This window comes from Corylus avellana, chromosome ca7 (genome assembly GCF_901000735.1).
Source record: "Corylus avellana chromosome ca7, CavTom2PMs-1.0".
Taxonomy (NCBI): domain Eukaryota; kingdom Viridiplantae; phylum Streptophyta; class Magnoliopsida; order Fagales; family Betulaceae; genus Corylus; species Corylus avellana.
In genome coordinates, this window is record NC_081547.1 from 29290354 (window position 1) to 29309171 (window position 18818).

The following is an 18818-nucleotide window of genomic DNA, read 5'->3' on the forward strand; positions in this document are numbered from 1 at the left end:
ATATGAGCCCAAATTTCCTAAAGATTTGTAACTTAAATTGCCTTCAGTTTTGTTTCCGGCTAGCAATTATAATAATGCTAAAAATTATAATTTTTATTTTACAATTATCCAACTTTGTTAACAAGATAGTGCTCACAGTGCCTATTAGCAATAATTGGCATTACCACGTGATTAATTAAAAGTATAATTGTTCCTAATGGGTAGTTCAATCAGTTGTTGACCACGTTTAATAAAGCGGAGGTCATTAGTTCAAATCTCCCATTTCTTTTCCCTTGTGTGGACATGTCAAAAAAAAAAAAAAAGAATTGAAAGTGTAATTTTTAACATTACTAAATAAATAATAATAATAATAAAAAAAAAAAAAGGCTTAGTAAAAGCATAATGTTAAAAGCTGTACTTTTATTTTACAATGTGTTGATGAAACAGTGCTGGTGCCTAGTTGAGGTGGCTTTTATAGGGCTTCTCCTTGGCCAAAGGGGCCTAAACCTTAGTGCCTAGGGGCATTATGTATGTTTTAGTATATCATAATGTAACTTTTTTATTGCAATGATGTCATCGGGTTTTTAAAAACCCATAAATCAAATGTATATTCTTGACCATGTCTGTGTAGTTGGCTAGTTGCTAATCAAACAGAGCATTTGGGCAAGTAATCAACTTTTCCTACTCATGAAACACATGAATTGATCATGTTGCCACTGCTTGATGTCTAGGCAATGCACCAACGATGCTTTTGGCATCAATTAAAAAAAGACAAGATGCTCTTGAACATTGTACTTAGGCATGGCCAAACCTAATCAAATAAACAAGTTGTTGGAAGAAAACAATAAACAAAGATAGATAATAAGCTAAACTAAGCCTAGGCCCCAGGGAGGTATTCACGATATTGAAGGGTCACGTTACGTACTAAAAGACGCAAAATTTGGGGGGGCGACAACCACGTTCCTTCGAAAAGCAGATAAAAAAGCTCATGGAAATAATGGAATGGAACTACTGCTTCCCTTGGACTAGACTTGGGGAATCAATTTACATTAAAGAAAAAAGAAAAAAAAAAAAGTCAAACGAATCGATGAAGTCAACGGGGGAGTTACAATCCAGTGCTCCTCACGAGTATGGACTCCTTGCCAAATAATTGTACTTGTCAACGGCACTTGTGGGAACCGCAACCATCACCTTCACCGCGTCCCTCTGATCAGAGACTGGCAAAAGCAAGCAGTATCTATCACAGCAAATGGGTCCCACGTGATTCGGACTTCCCATGCCGAAGTCAACCTTTTCTAACCCCAGCCTTGACCATTGCGACACAATGAGAGCACCCACCGAGTCCGGACTCGCTGATGAATGACTCACCGATTCCACCACCCTGTTTACGTATTCGGTGTCCACTCTCTCTTTGGAGCTTCTAACCAACGCGGAGGCATATCCTAACCCCTTTTCAACGAGATCTTTAACGCTCGTTTGCGCGCACCCTAGTACAAACGCGTTGCCGTAGTACCCACTGGGTAGACTCGGCTTCACTCGGTCACGAAAGTTGACGCTGAAAAGGAGCTTCAAAACTTGGTTTGAAGGCAAGTTTAGTGCTCTTGCCCAGCTCCTCCACACGTGTGCTGAAAGAACCTCGAACGACGTGTACGATGACTCAGTATTACTCGGCGGATTCGTGGAAGTAGCTAGATTCTTGAGCTGGTTGAGATGCCTTTGTTCGAAGGTGATTGAGGTAGGGGCGAGTCTCTCGTTGGAGAAGCGAGTCAAGAAGCCGCAGAGGTCAGGGACTCGGTTGAACTCGGGGTGAGTCGTCACTGAGTTACTGCATGGAAGCCTTACGGGTAATGGGTCGAGAAGTTGACGTTCCCAGACTGGTCTCGGCTCGGGGAGTAGTACTCCGCGTCTCCCAGAGGCCAACTCAGCGAACGAGTTGAGAAACTCGGCGCTACCAATTCCATCACAGAGACAGTGGTTGATTCCAACACCCACCGCCGCTGCTCCGTCCTTCAGCCACGTCAGCTGCACCACAAGAGGTGGGGCCCCTTTGAGAACGTCCGCCACGTGGAGGGAAAGTAGCTTCCTCCACTGGGTCACATATTTTGGAGCCCTCTCGAAGTCGGTAATTGAGAATCTATCAGAAGCGGCTTCAATGAACAGCGCACCCTGGGCTCGACACACCACTTCGAGGCTCGAACCATCAGGCTTAGCCCTGACTCTTCCAGCAAAAGGGTAGTATGGCACCAAGGCTTTGGCGAGCGCGGCCTTCACACAAGCCGTGGTGGCACCATGGTCCAAACCAGGGCGAGCCCTGTAGACGAAGAGATACTCGATGGTGAAGCGAAGGAAGAGCTGGGAGTCGATAGCTGAGAGAGTGAGAACACGCGCTGGAGTTGGCTCACAGGGAGAGACCATAACAGCCTCTTTGACACGCACAGAGGTTGCCATTTTTTTTCTGGTTTGTGTTTGAGGATGAAAGTGAAAGTCTCGGTGTTTTTTTTGGAGTTGTGTGGTGGGCGGGTATATGTGTATGGAGAGGGATTTGGCCCATTTGGGGACCCTTATAATTAAGGCACACATTATTTTTTCCCAACCAAGGACAAAGGAAAAAAAAAATTAGAGGAGGCACACACAATCAACAACTATTATTGTAAACGACCCCATGTGTATCTTTTCTCTTTCTAACTGTGAAAGATTTGTGCCAAGATTCTCCGGGCATTGCTTTATGGAAAAAATGAATATCAAAACAAGATATTAACAGCTTGGCATAGCTTTCTGTCTGTTCGGCGGAGTGATAGACATCACTTTCTCTCTCTAAAACTTTTATTTCGTTTTCTTTTCAACAGGTGTGTGCCCCTCTCTGATATCAATTTGCGTGGTGTTTATTGATCATGTGTGATTTTTCTTCTTCTTTCTTTTTTCTTTTTTCTTTTTAAGCAAGGACTTGATGGACGTGCACGCTGATACCTGTCTAGCTAGTCCATTGTCTGCGGTATCTTTTACAAAAAGCACGTACTGTATAAGTTTTATTATATATGAAACCTGGTTGTGTGCATCAAGATGATGAGAACCTTTTCGGGTGGGGTTTCAATTTCGTTGATTTTCTTTTTGGACATTTTTTTGGGTATCGTGACAATAAAGCAAAAAACCAATTAAAAAGAATAATTGTTAGGTGGCCGAACCACCCAAAACCATTTAACCATCTACGTACGAACCATTGTACAACACATTTTTTTATTTGTACCGTTCATTTATCATCGGATGCAATAATCTCAATGGATATATGAAAGCAGGTGGGGTGCATCAAGATGATGAGAGCCTTTTGGGGTGGGGTCTAGAGACTTCGAAGCAATTTGGGAAATCATTTTTCGTTGATTTTCTTTGGGACATTTGATGGACCCAAACGCGAAAATTATTGATTTGGAATAGTCTTTTAGGAAAATGCTCAGATGATACCATGTGCAAATGAGCCAAGATGTCAACAGGTCTCTCGGATGGACCCTGAACATCTGCCTAGCTAGCTAGTTTAATTAACAAATTAATAGTTTATTTTAAATTTTCATAATTGAAAGTAATTAACTAAGAAAAGAACAGGTCCTAAGAAAACTGGTTCATAGACCGAATAGTTTGTTGTAATAATCATTAAAATTATTGTTGGTTTCAACGGCCACGAGATTTGGATAATCTTATGGCCCAACTCCTTCCTTAAAGTTCTCTACACGTCTCCACGATTGACTAAAGGAGTATAATTGCCACTCCGTTCATGGGAATATTAAAGCCCTAATGAAAATTAATTAGTTTCATAACCAATGCTATAAGCAAGCATGTGATGTCCTGATAATTATGAAGGTCCCTTTGAGAATGATAATGGATAGATAATTCTCGAGAGAGTGGAAATCTAAGGAGGATAATTAGGTCCTGATAATTATGTGAGTAATCAATGCCTCTTACCGCCTAATTATAAGCTTTGATACACCTGTTTTATAAATGAACAAATTCTTGTGAAGGGTTATTTCCCTGCTCTTCAAATAGATAACTTCTATGGGGTTATTATCTTATATGAATTTAATATGAAATTAGCAGAGGTCTAAACCATATAATTCAATGGTCAGAATAAGATTAACTTATGTAGTCTTTATACGTCTTAACATAATCCGAATTCAACACGCGATATTTATGGTTAACAATTTTTGACACAATCAATGAACCAGATACGGACCCAAAACGAAATTAAAGGGGTTTGAACCATTTTATTAAATGTGTCGAGTTTGGATTGACCTATATAATCTTATACTCATACCGTGGCATAACCCAAACACAACTTATCACCCCTAGATTATAGTCTTAAGGTGTCTACTACTGTTATGGTATGATCACCCCACATTCCATAGATAAAGCCCCCATAATTGGTAAATATCCAATGAAAGTATTATAGTTTTAATAAAGTAGATCTATTACTAATTTGGGTTTTTGTATTTACTTCATCTCTCACAAATCATAGGTATGATTGTTAATATGTTTTAGGGGTATTTTTTTTTTTTTTTTTGGGAAAAGTACATTTTACCATCCCAAAGTTTTGGGCGATTTTCAATTTGACCTCCAATGTTTCAATTTTTGCAATGCACCCTCCCAAACTTGCAAATTTTTTTTTTCAATTCGACCAATGTCATCCCAAAATTCTCATATTGCCCATAATTTATTTTTTTATTTTTTATAAAAAATAAAAATAAAAAAAATATTCGGGGTGGCCTTTGGCCATCTGGCCATTTTTGTACCCTACAATTTTTTATTTTTATTTTTTTTAATTTTTTTATGGGCAATATGAGAATTTTGGGATGACATTGGTCGAATTGAAAAAAATTTGCAAGTTTGGGGGGTGCATTGCAAAAATTGAAACATTGGTGGTCGAATTGAAAATCGCCCCAAACTTTGGGGGGTTAAAGTGTAATTTTTTTTTTTTTTTAATTTGTTTTTTAAAAAATATTTTGACGTGACATAAAATTAAAAACTGTTTTTGAGTTTTTAAGAATATTTTGTATTTGAGTGTTAGTGGTACCATAAGTATGCATAGTGTCCAAGACTTTGAGGCGCCCAATTAACATCTAAACACCTATGCTTTAGAAAGGCTAAAAAACCTTGGAGCCTCTACAATCACAAGCCTACTAGGTGGCAATTAAGCAAGGAGTCTAAAATAAAAGAGGGGTAACTTCACTTTAGACTCTTAAATTACCATGCAATTTGATAAGACCCCCCAAATTTCAAAATCTCTCAATTTGAACCCATAAACTTTTAATTGCAGTCAATTTGAACACCTCTATCAGATTTAACCATTAACTTCTAACGGAAATACCTAAAAAGACCAAAATATCCATAATTTTTGTTTTTATTTATTTATTATTATTTTTTTAATTTAGAATTTTATAAAAAAGTCAGGGTATAAAAGTCATTGTTTCACTTTCAACATTTAAAATTTGACGGAGGGATTCAAATTGATTGCAATTGAAAGTTAATGGGTTCAAATTAAGAGGTTTTAAAGTTTAGGAGAACTTGTCAAATCGCACGGTAATTCAGGGGTGTAAAGTGAAATTACCCCAATAAAAGAGGAGACCATTTCCAGTGAAGATAAGAGTTATTTAATTTCTTCCTAAAAACTCTATAAATGCTTTAGTGTATGACTTAGGCATCGTAGGCTCATGCCGGCCTTTGGTTGGCACCACTTCAATGGTTCTTTCTTGTTTTACAGGTGGCCTGTTATTTAATTTGACCGTGCAAATTTTTTCTTTTTATTTGCTGTTTCGAGAAAAAATAAAAATTGAAACAAGAACGAACATATATATATATATATATATATATATATAAGTCATAATACAAGACAACATTAACACATAGAGGGGATACTATCAAAAAAGTCCAATTATATATTCCTGAATAAGTATCAAGGTTTGGACTTTGGATTGCATGGTATACTTAATATTTGAGGAGGGGAATCAACTACCAAGTGGTGCTGACGTCGCACGCCGGTGTCTGTCGGGGGGACCCAACTGTATCAAATTAACGGTGACCATTGTCGCATTAAAGCTTTCCCACCACAAACTTTGCCCCTTGGTTTACGCTTTTGGAGATTCGGTACTCTAACTCACCATTGGCTTTCAAGAATTAGTCTCCAAGAATATCATTTCGTCCTTTTCTATTTTTTTTTCTATTTTTTATAAAACAATATTCATGGAAGATGAAAAGAACACTAAGAAGAACGGTAACATTTTTTATTCTTAAAGTAATAAGATTCTTCATATCCACTTCACATATACTGATGTTTTAAGTAGCTTAGTAGAAACAAAAGTATTAATTACTTATCACACATTAATAAATGAGAAAAATAGCAATACTCATATTATTTGATAAGAATATGCATACAATTTGATAAATATTTATAAATAAAGCAAATCTAACTATACTATAATTCTTTTGTTTGGTTGAGGTGACGTATATGGTGCTACATAAAGGGTTTTTTTTTTTAATTTTTTTTAAGAAAAAAAAAATTAAAACAAACTTGTCTTCTTCTTCCCCAACCGTGGATCTACCTTTTTAATCAAATACATGCATTGCCTTGTAAGTCAGACTATTAATTAAGTTTTTGTGTTGCAATTCTTGGAGAAAAGTTAATTTAAAGCAAGCAGCCTTAGACCCGTAGGTGGATGCTCCTAAATGAATCTAGGTAGCTAGGCTTTTACATATGTATACATATATAAAAGACTGTTGCTTTGTCGGTTTTTGACGGACGTATTGTTGTGAAGATTTGTGGCAGGAGAAAACAGAGCAGCATATATATACTTATATGATATATCCTAGTTTTTATATGTATTGGCGTAGGGCTCTATACCCTATGTGTAGAGGGCAGTCCTCGAATACTAACCTTAAAGAGGGCACTGTCCGGCCCCAAAGCTCCCCTTTATTCCTCCTGCAGATATGGACTACATCCCAAATGGATGGGTTTGTGAAGATCGTATGATTGGAACCATTTTGTAGTACTACTGATGGGACTGCCTGCGGAATATGCTTGAATTTAAGCCTTCTTTTCCGATCCCTTTGGCACCTTTATACCAATCGGACCTTAGAGATGGTTGGAAGGGCTTCAAACCAAATAAACAACACCCAATTTTTATCCAGTATTTCTTTCTGTATGTACGTGGATCTAGTTAATTTAAAAACTCTAGCTAGCTTACAAACTCAGTGAGAAGCATTTACATCTTTCTTGTCAAAGGTTATCTTTTGATGTATTATAATCTAAATCAAATAATTTAGGTACGAGTAGGTAATATTACAGAATATATATCAAATCTACATGTCCATTTAAATTTGAGGTTATCCAACCACCTAGTTCAAGCTCTTCAAAATTTTGGGTATCATATATATTTCAACCATTATTTCTTTTCAAATGTTGATGTTTAGTGAATACATGGTCTACTCATACAATATATGAGATGGAAATTAGTAAAAGTTACTTATGTTCTCGTGTCGAATTTGAATTGTGTTGATAAGATTATATAAGTTAACTATAACCGGATCAGTTTAATTAAATGAATCAGATCCCTCAACTTTAACTATTTAATTTCGTGTTGAATTTCCATCAAGTTCGCTAATTGTATTAAAAATTATCAATTCTTATTTTGCGTATTGGGTTCAAGTCGAGACATAATTATAAGAACATATAACTCAATTATTGACTGGTCACCAATTTAATTAAACGGGTAAAAACACTAAACTTTAATTCATTAATTTTATATCAATTCATACAAAATCTATAAATTGTGTGAAAAATTGTCCACCAACCACCTAATGACACAATTTGCCAAAGAAACAATACATAGTTTTTGGGATAACGAATGAATATCTAAGGCATCTATGGGCAAGACAACGACTATAATTACAAAAAAAAAAACGACTATGACACTCAACTCTCTCTCATCAAATCCGAGGAATTGGATCCAAATTCTGACCTACCCACCGCCCTATTAAAATTCTTCTTGAGAAATATTACTGTGTGGCCTGTGCACTCTAGAGGCTTCTTCCGTGAAAAATGTCCTGTGCACACACGGAGGAGAGGGTGGAAGATAGAGAGAGAGAGAGAGTTACATTCCTTGAGGTAAAAATATATAAAAAAATAAAAACTATACAAGAATGGATTGAAACCCCCTAATAAAATTGTTTGAATTTCACAAAAATTTAAATATTTTTAAGAGTCGTTAGGTCCACCTATCACAAGTTTCTTAAACGATCCAAAACACAGTAAGTCTCACAGCCTCTCTTAAAGTGTTTGAATTTCGACATATTTATGAAGATTATCATCCCCAAAGAATAATTATGCCTAAATGATATATTAATTGGTGTCTAGGTGTTGGCGATTAAAGGTCAAAGTAGGTTTCAAAGCAGCTAAAGATGAAGCGATTGAAGAGACATATTTTCAACTGTTCTTAGGGCGGCGCTGTCTCTTGATCACATTGAATAAAAAAAAGAAAAAAAAAAAAAAGATGAAGCATATCTTTGAAGAAGGGTGTAAAAGGGTTAAACACGGGATGAGATAAGAAGAGAGAGCATATCAAAATCTTGCCTTTTGTCTTAGATGGATATGTATGGACCTGCATGCAAGCTTACGCTTCCTTTCTTATTCCTTCCTTTATGTGTCACCTTTTGCTCAGGTTACTGGGGTTGGGTTGAGACTGGTTGTGATTAAACCCATCACGTCTTTTCACAAAAGCAAAATCTCAGACTAGATATATGTGTATAAACAAGGACAAAGATTTTGAGTATCTTATCATGAAAATTTATGCAATTTGTGATACCGAATATTACTTCTGATTAACTTGCGGGTAAGGGCACCCTACACTACTCCAATATCTCTATAAAATAAGACGAAAAAGAGGCTTTCATAGCTTGGATTTGAGATCAAATGGGACATTTAAATGGGGTCAGCCTTTTAAAACAAGGAATAAAGACTACATTTCCAATACCCGGCTAGGTTGGCAGATTGGTCATAGCCCGACTATTTTGGTGAGGTTGCTAAAAATGCTCTTAAACCCACTCAAAACAAGTAACTTGGCCAACAAATCACATAATTACCTTCACAAGGAAGCATAATGAAAATGACTTTTAATTTTTTTTTTTTTTTTTTTTTTTTCACCTGAAAATTGTGCGCCTTCATCAGCCCCCAAATGGCCATTAATACTATCAATATAGTAAGTCACGCTCTACAAGTTAAATTACGCACTGTTGGCACTGATAGTACTGAGTTGGATTAGAAACTTTAACATTAAAAGGGGTACACCCCATATACGACAATATAGATAATTCCTCCTAAACACTGATAGTACTGTGTTAGATTAAAAACCTGAACATTAAAAGGGGTACACCCCATATACGACAATATAGACAATTCCTCCTAAACCTATTGGAGGTCCCCCGTCGGCCCCTCACTGATGTCATCCCAGTAGCTTTTTTTTTTTTTTTTTTTTTGTTAATTTTATTATTATTTTTTATTTATTTATTTTTTATCGATAACCCATCACCACTCTAGCGATCCCAAAAATCTGTAGCTAACATAAGACATAAAAGAGGCTTTCATAGGGTGGACTCGAGACCAAATGGGACAGTGAAAAATGGGGTTTTATGTACACTAATTTCATCAAACACGTGTTAATGGCCCCCCGATTATTTTGTTCCTTGTGATAGAGTCAATCCAATGGGCACAATATTGTACTCTTGGTAGATGGAAACAAATTATGTCCTCACTTCTTCTCACATGCTCAATCTTGCTTCGTGAGCTCCAATCCACTTCGAGTCTGTAGATATTTTATTTATTTAATGAAAAATTAGAGAAAGAAAGAAAACAATGGGTGCTGATGGGAGTATGTTGGGTCCTTTTTGAGTTAATTTATATTATAATTTACTATATAAAAAAAAAAATTAAAGTAAAAATTGTAATAGGCTACAAACTTTTCTTTCTGGCATGCATCACACACGTCATATACAGTATGAAGCGGTGGGGCTGAGTGGCCAAATATTTTGGTCATAGAGTCCTCATCCCGTCACATCTTTTTTACAACTTTGAATGAGTTTCAAAAGCACCATCTTTATGATGAAAGAAAGAAACTAATCTTTTAAACTTAAAAAAAAAAATACTTTTGCAGGCTTTTCATAGTGGAATATCCAAACTCCTTATCAGTAATATGAATACTATTTTGACGTTTTTTAGTTGGTGGCTCCGGTCATCTCCATCCATGGGCCCCCAACAAACTCATTTGGTCATTAATGGCGGCTCTTAGTCTTTGCCATGAACGAACTCCTACACCAATTTGGCTAGCTTTCATCCTCGGCAGGGACGGAGGGAGTCAAAAAGTCTTAATGGTAAGGCAAGAAATAATTTTTTTTTTTGCAAAAGAAGTTTCAAGTGCTATGCACTTGTCTTGATGAGCTTTTTATGGTTTGAATTTCTACCTATCAGTCGTCTGCATGAAACTATATATCAAATTCCTCCAAAAAGACAACACTTGTACAACACAAGAAAACAGCAAATCAAGAACCATATATATATAATGAAATTAAGTATCTCTTCGAACCATTTACTGTGCACCATATAATTCTCTAATTTTGGGAGGAAAAAGTGAAATCAACTATAAGATAATTATGTGGTTAACGATATAGTGCGAGAATAAAAGACATTTTAAGGGTGTGATTGAGATCTAGTGCAATTGTTTGTCTATATTTCTTGTAATTTGGACATGCAAATTGTGAGTAAGCTTTTAGAGGCCCACTTGTTCTGACAGGTGTTCTCACAACTCTAAGACTTGCTTGGGCTCCTAGGCTCTAAAAAGAGCCATCTTTGGCTCTTTCAATGCTTGCTCAAAGGTGTAGGAGAACGGTTAAAAATCCAGCAGTCCAAGATTTGCTTGAACAGGTAAGTTCTAAAAATGTCCTCTTTCAATTGCTTACTCAAAGGTGTAGGAGAGAGGTGAAAAATAACTTACCTAAACCATTTTGAGCTTTGTAACTATTATTTTTCTTGGGCAACGAACACATTTACAAGTTAACCACTATTTTACCGTACACCACACTCAAAACTAAGAAAAACCTTTCCTAAAAATTATTTTAGGCAGAAACAGACGAACCTAAATATTCTTAATACAGAGACTATGCACTCTGTAATACTCGTTGTACTCTACCTACTTCCATTTCACAGCCAGCTCTCATTGATGGGCTGTTAAAGAAATTTTGGACCCAATTGTACCACTGTGGGCTGTTAACTCTAATTTGGTTAACAAAGTTGAATGGATCTTTAACAACTGAAAAGGTTGGGCTGATACCTGGGCCCATAGTTATTTTTCTATTTCCTGTCAATGGGCTTGATCAAATATATCCCATTTCTCGTTAATCGTTCGAGCTTTTTCAGTTTTAGCTGAAAACCCCTTCGTTCTCAATCCCCACATCGGTTGTAAAACTCTAAGAAATGTCGCTTCTCCGAAAGCTTCCACATAAACCCCATAATTCCCTTTCTATCCCTACCGTCATCACCCGTTGCTTCACAACCCTAACCCATTCCCTGTTGTGCCCACCTCCGCCTACTATGACGACCCGGTCCACACCGCAGGCCGGTCCAAAGATTTTGAAACTGTCTGCCACCTCCTCAACAAGCGCGTGAGGGGCGGTTGCTTCAACACCTACAAGACATTCAACTTCATCACCAACACGGAGGCCTCCTTGTCCGTACTCGACGACCTTTCCCAAACCCTAGCTCGCCTCGACAAAGGGTTACCACGAAAGAGCGCATACAATTCATTGGTATCGCGTCTGAGCAAGTTAGGTCAAATCGACGAGTCCGTGCGCGTGGTGCACGAGATGGAGCGCAGGCACGAGGAAGAAGGAAATGAATCATGCGCAGGGCATGATGAAGCTGATGAGGCAGTATCATACCTGACGGCTTACAATTACTTTTTGTCGGCGTACGTACTGTTTCATCGGAGATTTGGCTTCCGCAACCAAGGTGTTGACCATGATGGTAGAGGAGGGGGTGAAAGCAGACACGCGTACATACGACGTGCTGGTGCTGGGCGCATGTAGTGCGGGGAAGGTGGAGGCTGCATTGGTGGTGTGGAGGAGTATGGTTGATGATGGGGTCCCAATGCTATTGTCCACACACATGTATGTTGTAAAAGCGCTGTTGAGGTCGGGCTATTATGCGTAGGCCATTGAGTTTGTGAGGATTTTTGCTGGAAGAGACAAGTGGCTGGATACTAACAACTTCGGGTGTTTGGCTAGCAAGCTCATCCGGTTGAAGAGGTTTGGCGAGGCAGAGTTGGTCTTGGAGGAGATGAAAGAAAGAAAGAGGATTGGTGATTGGAGATAAAATTAAAGGACTTTTACAGCCTGAATATTGCAGAAAAAAAAAAAAAGAACTAATTTTAGAAGATCCATAGTGATTTGGTTATAATATTTTTACTTTGTTCAAAGCATTCCTCAATCATACCCGTCTCAAATCTTTGCCACCCGATTTTCTTCTGATTTTGAAAATGTTAAGCTTTTACACAACGCAAATTAATCACTCTTCGGGCTTGTCATTCTAAAGAAGGGAACTTTCTGGGTGAGCAAATAGAGAAATCTTAAAGCGAGAAGAATATTAGAAATGTGTTATTTCTCTTACGGATTTGGATTCTCGGGAATTTTTTCTACTGCTCTTGAGGTGTTTGAGGAAGTGATCCATGTATCTCGAATGGTTTAAAAATATGCATGTACACTTCAGGATATATGGATGACAATTTACAATTTTTTACATTGCTTTTAGAGCAGTGAAATTAACTTGATTGATTATATGGATATGTTGGAATTGACCTATAGTATTATTTTCATATCTTAATGATTCAATACGATCTGAACTCAATACATGACCGACATTTATAATTTTTTTTACATGATTTATAAATTCAATATAAACTAAATACAAAATAAATAAATTAAAGTTGAAGAGTCAGATCAATTTAATTAATTAAATAAGTCATCTATAATTAATAATCTCATATTCTCTCTCATTATTTGCCCCTCTCTCATCCTTTGCCTGAATAAATTTTATGGAGGAATTAGGAATAGGATAAATACTTTGAAATGTTAATTTGATCAAGTACGATTCAACTGATGGGAGAGATCCTTGTAAAAACAGGCGTGGAAGCTTTTAACGGCGAGATCCATGTACAAATGTGGAAACCAAACACAGAAAGAGACGTGGTGTGTTTTGGTCGCACATGTGCACGGGACTAGCTTAGACTAAAGTTCGCTCCGTCCAAACCCAATACGGGAGCTGACGTCACCGCCGGTCACAATGCACGGCCAATTTCCCTTTGGGTCCAAATCCGATGCTTTTCACTCCCTCCCACTCAATCCCAACCCACAATACCTCCGGCGTATCCCCTTCATAGTCCAAATACTCACCCAACCCGATTTCACACATGGACCGCCCGAGCCCGAAACCGACCACCCGGCCCCACCACGGTTCCGTCGGAGGCGGCGGCAGCGGGGGGCGCGAGGACTGTTGGAGCGAGGGCGCCACGGAGATACTGATCGAGGCCTGGGGCGACCGTTATGTCCAGCTCAACCGTGGTAACCTCCGTCAAAAGGACTGGAAGGAGGTTGCCGACACCGTCAACGGACGTCAAAACGGCGTTAAGCCCCGCAAGACGGACATCCAGTGCAAGAACCGGATCGATACGTTGAAGAAGAAGTACAAGCTCGAGAAGGCCAAATCACCTCCGTCCCAATGGCCTTTCTTCTACCGCCTCGACTCGCTCATCGGCACTAACGCCGTTTCCAAGAAGCCCACCACCGTTACTTTCACCGTCAAGCCTTCCTCCAAGCCCAAACCCAGCCCTAACCCTAACCCTAACTCTAATCTCGTAGTTTACTCCGGTGCGGGGTCCACGGACAGTTCGCTTGGGGATGATGATGATGATGTCGACAACGACGACGACGATGATGGTGGAGGTGTAGGGTTTGATGGGAGGGTGTCGAGAAAGCATCGGATGGAGAGCGTAGATTTGTCGGATGGGGCAGCGTGTAGGGAATTGGCGAGGGCGATACTGAAGTTTGGAGAGATCTACGAGAGGATCGAGAGCTCGAAGCAGCAACAGATGATGGAGCTGGAGAGGCAGAGGATGGAGTTTACTAAGGACCTTGAGTTTCAGAGGATGAATATGTTCATGGACGCTCATTTGGAGATTGAGAAAATGAAGCGCCCCAAGTATGCTCCGAGTTCAGGTGAAAATGATATCAAAGATTCAACTTTTATTGTTTGTTGGAGTTAGTTTGTTACATTACAGTTACTTGACCTGCAAATGGATGTGCTTTTTTGGGATTTGTTTACCTTTTGTGGGCGATCTTGGATTTTCAGTGTTTAGTGTGGGAAAATTGTAACTTTTAGAAATTCTAAGTTTAAAATTTTTGGGTGTTGGATGTTATCAAATATTGTTTGTGGGAATTTTGAAGGAAATGTATTGAGAAGGGAGTGGTATGAGGAGGAATGGTTTGGATTTTCCCTTTTCACGCTATTGTGATGTTGAGGCGTTAACCTCGTCGATTTGATTAGGTTTGGTGTAATGCTCAAAAGGTATAAGTAGTTAGTTGCATGATTTAACTATCGTAAAATGGTTGGATGGGAATTTTGAAGCAAATGTATGAGAAGGGAGTGGTATGAGATCGGCAATCTCGACAATTTGATTGGGTTACTCAAAAGGTGTATGGAATTAGTTGCAAGATTTAGTTATCTTAAAATGGTTGGATGGGAATTTTGAAGCAAATGCATGAGAAGGGAGTGGCATGAGGAGGAATGGTTTGGATTTTCTCTTTTCACACTATTGTGATGGGGAATCGTTAACCTCGACGATTTGATGTGGGTTTGGTGTTATGCTCAAAAGGGCATAAGTAGTTAGTTGCATGATTTAATTATCGCAAAATGGTTGGATGGTTTTGTGCCAGCGGTAATGAGAAGCTTTTGGTTAATTCTTCAACATGCAGGTGGATATATTTTAGTTCATTAGGCCAGGAAATTATGTAGATTTCAATTTTCAGTTAACTGGTTTAGTTCGTCAGGAAAGTGGTGATTTGGATATACATGAGTTCGGAGGGGCTGCTGTTCTTAGGAGTGGTAACTGCTAATTTCTGCTAATTTATTCCCTTTATCATTGCTTATAGTTAATTCTTTCTTGTTTAAATCTGCAATTGCAGCTTAAGGCCATGTCTTCTCTGTCTTCTGAAGTTCATGATGCTGATAAACTTGGCATTGCCTTCCAATTAGTCTAATGAGGTTCTTTTGTGAATGTTGCATACCTTGAACAGGCAAGAAGCAATAAGCTGAGATTGCAGGAATGCTTCTCATTTTCAAAAAGGAAGTGCAGCATGGTGATCTCTTTTGAAACCCGCTTTGGGACTGCCCTGTTTACAGCACACGTTAGCCATGATATATTGCTCGCAGTTTCAAATTCAAAGCTTTTGAAGATGGTTTGCCATCGTTGTAATGTTCAGTGTATATTATTAGTTATTTTGCTCCAAATTTCTTGTACTTATGATGTGTTTTGTAATCACTGTATGATTATGAGTCTAAGACCCTGTTCTACTCATAGATCTGAGAGTTTTTTTTGGCGAACCAATCAGTTTGTGATTCGTGTTTTTCACATGAAGGAAAGTTATGTTGCTTCAACTTGTCTGTCTTAATTTTATGTTTATGGGTCACCCCGCGCATTATAGTAAAAATAAGACAATGGTTTACAAATTACTGGGCCGTTGGATTTCCTTGGAGTTCTAGGCACTTGAGACATATAGATATATTAGTGAAGAAAAAAAAATCAAAAATCAAAATCAAAATGAGTCTCAACGGTTATTATGATCAGGTATATCGCATTTATTTCATATAATGTTTTAAATGTCTTTTCATGTTTGTTACTTAAAACAAAACAAATTGAAAGTCACTTAAAATATGTCATGTCGATAACATTACTCAATGAAGAGTAACAACGCTGTAATTTGGTGAAGAAACTATCAACTGGTCGACACTTGATATGGTCTATTGCATCAATCTCTATGTTGCGTATCAATTTCCTGTTTGAAAGTTTTACCAACTAATTCAGAGAATCTTTTGCAGGGCTTTGAGCTTTTTAGTCCCACCAAGGATGAAGACTTCAGAGAAAGTATGTTGCATGAAGACTTTTCAGCAAGATGGGGTAGTAGTGGGAAAAAAAAGTGTGGTTTCTGGCATTACTCTTATGCAATTTATCCCTAATGCATTACTTTCTCTCTCTCTGGAATTTGAATGAGAGGATTGGATTCTCACCCTACCTGATGGCAATGAAGTTGATTAATAGCCGAAACACTACAGAGAAACTTTGGATTCGCATTGTTGACGGCAAGTTGTGGGGTTAGTGAAATCATAATCCATTATGTGCATGGAAACAGTGGGCATTGACTCTCACAAACTCTTTTACTTTTTGGTGTGCCACCGTCCAAGGCTAAAATATTCTTGCCTGTTATTGGGATATGTTTGTTATAGCAAGCGACAATCTGCTCTGCCTTCCATTACACTCTGGTCAGAGAATCAGATGGTGATTCAGATTGCCTAATTGGAAAAAAAATTACACTGATAATATAGTGGAAAAAGTAAAGATAATACTGATAACAATTCATATTAAAGAAACCAGGCAATGTTTTGCAGTAGCTGCTGTATGAAGAAAGAGAGATCATAGTCATATTATGTATGGGCCGTGGCCAAAATCATTCACCGGTCCATATCTGCTCAAATCAGATGAATTCTGGCCGAAACTGTAAGTCAGTACTCCATCGCAAGCAGGGACATTAGGGAAGGGAGCCATGCTAACGTGATCATCCAATATAATAGAAGAAGAAGAAGAAGAAGATGATGATGATGATGTAGTAGCAGCGTAGAGGGCAAGACGAGCTCTAGCAATGGTCAGGTCATGTTGGAGCTCAACCATCTTTCTCTGCAACAAAGCTATGGCACCAATGCAGCCATAAACAGGGTCCCTAAGCCTCGCCTCTGCCTCGAACGCGAGCGAATTCACCGTGTCTTCACGTTGCTCCTCTGGCACTTCGGCCAGGATTTTGCTTACATTGCTTGCTCCAAACACCTTGTGGACTTTGGCGAATTTGGTCGGCTCGTCGGAGGAAAAATACGGTGCAAATATACAATTGGGAGTGCATCTTCTTTTCAGCAACTTGCAGGCTGCACAAGAAGAAGTTGAACGGGGCTCATGGCTCTTCATGGTTTCAATACATCCACTTTTTGTTAAGTGTTCAAACCTTCAACACCTCTTATCGTAACCCACAGAGTGCCTATTTTTCTCAGTGGGTTCTTAGTATTTGTGCTAATAGAATGAAGGTCGCAGGTTCAAGAGCTGCATGGGCCATTTTCTATTGGTCTACCACCGTTTTGTATTGGAAGTGGAAAGCTCTCAAATAATTGAACGTGGGACAACATAAAATGTATTGGCAAGGTTGTGTGAGACATGATAGTTCATCAACAAGGATGAGGGGATGCGTCATTGGATTGAAGAAAAAGAAATTTCACAAGAAAAGTAAGCCACTGATCCTCAGGAAAGTTGGACTTATCCGCACGAAGGCAACGGGAAGTGCAAGCTAGGAATCTGCCCTTGATAGTGGAGCCAAAGATAAAGCTATAGGCTTATGCTGGGTTGTGCTTTTCCAAAACAGACCTTTCCCCTGTCCACCCCCGTGAACTATTTGAAACATCAAAGTGTGAGTCTCGTGTTTAAATATCTTTACCCATTGCGAAAAAGTTGCACTATATCTTTTCAAGTCTAATTATATATATATTTTTTCATTAGTTTGGTGCACCATATATACTTATACACAAATTTGATCCCAATGGATTACCACTTTATAACGACACTCCTTATGGTGACCAATTTGGTTCTCGTGCTTTTCACCATTATCAAAATGGTCATTCCATCTAAAAGCTAATGGAATTTTTGACACGTGTATAAAAAGTCACGTAAAACCTGCAAAATATTGCCGTGTCTCCATTCTTGTCACATCTTCATATTGCTTAAAAAGAAAGAAAAAAAGGGGTGCTTATTAAGTCTACACACCTATGTACATAGTGGTAGGGTTCTTAGCGCCCAACCCACCCTTGTAGGGGTAGTTCATGGGAGACCCTCACTTCAAGGAGATGGTTGTGGGAGTGAAAAAGTCACATCCGTTCCACCCCACCTCTTTTCGTCATGTGGAGGTGGGAATACCCTCGTTAACAGGCTTTGTCGCAAGGCTTTTTCACCCTACGAGTGAGTAACAATGAGATAACTCTATCTCTATGGGGTAATTTCTTTTATTTCCTTAATTTATATTTAAATTTTAGTATGGAACTGAAAATTTCCCAGCGAACATTTTTGTGGGTTTAAGGAGCTGAATCAATGAAAATATCTTTGGAAATATAGATTTATGGAAAAGGTTATATAACAAGGGTTCAGTGGCAAAGCAACATATTATTGCTTATCTTTCTTCTCCAAAAAGTCTGCTTTACAAGCCTAAGAATATTCCACTTTAGCCACTGCTGCTGCCAAAGAAATAGTAAAAGAGAATGAAGTGGAAAACTTTAATCAGATAATTCAGATCCAACCTCATCGTGTCGTTCATATTGGTAAAATACTGAATAGATTGGTAAGCTTCTCTAGGCAAATGTGAAAAAAACACACACACACACATATATATATATATATATTATGCACAAAAAAATCACATAATGGAAGAACAAATATAACCTATACATGAAAAAT

At 38.3% G+C, this 18818-nt stretch overlaps 3 protein-coding genes and 1 pseudogene across 3 annotated transcripts; 2 read left to right on the forward strand and 2 right to left on the reverse strand.

Annotated features, from left to right (window-relative positions):
• Positions 1 to 822: 822 nt before the first annotated feature.
• LOC132186119 (alcohol acyltransferase 9) lies at positions 823 to 2545 on the reverse strand. The gene has a single exon (XM_059599942.1). It carries the CDS (start codon positions 2425 to 2427, stop codon positions 1102 to 1104), a length of 1326 nt encoding a protein of 441 aa, XP_059455925.1. The 5' UTR covers positions 2428 to 2545; the 3' UTR covers positions 823 to 1101.
• An 8934-nt stretch (positions 2546 to 11479) lies between these two features.
• On the forward strand, positions 11480 to 12429 carry LOC132188138 (pentatricopeptide repeat-containing protein At3g56030, mitochondrial-like; annotated as a pseudogene).
• Positions 12430 to 13243: 814 nt separating this feature from the next.
• Positions 13244 to 15712, forward strand: LOC132186301 (trihelix transcription factor ENAP1). The gene is made up of 2 exons (XM_059600198.1): positions 13244 to 14274; positions 15352 to 15712. The coding sequence occupies exons 1-2, from the start codon at positions 13470 to 13472 to the stop codon at positions 15363 to 15365; spliced, it is 819 nt and encodes a 272-aa protein (XP_059456181.1). The 5' UTR covers positions 13244 to 13469; the 3' UTR covers positions 15366 to 15712.
• An 88-nt stretch (positions 15713 to 15800) lies between these two features.
• On the reverse strand, positions 15801 to 17866 carry LOC132186302 (LOB domain-containing protein 21). The gene has a single exon (XM_059600199.1). The coding sequence runs from the start codon at positions 17286 to 17288 to the stop codon at positions 16752 to 16754; it is 537 nt and encodes a 178-aa protein (XP_059456182.1). The 5' UTR covers positions 17289 to 17866; the 3' UTR covers positions 15801 to 16751.
• Positions 17867 to 18818: the final 952 nt, after the last annotated feature.

What these genes read in the sequence shown, in the direction of transcription:
- LOC132186302 (XM_059600199.1), bottom strand. Translation starts at nt 17,288, where the DNA reads ATGAAGAGCCATGAGCCCCGTTCAACTTCTTCTTGTGCAGCCTGCAAG.
- LOC132186301 (XM_059600198.1), top strand. Translation starts at nt 13,470, where the DNA reads ATGGACCGCCCGAGCCCGAAACCGACCACCCGGCCCCACCACGGTTCC.
- LOC132186119 (XM_059599942.1), bottom strand. Translation starts at nt 2,427, where the DNA reads ATGGCAACCTCTGTGCGTGTCAAAGAGGCTGTTATGGTCTCTCCCTGT.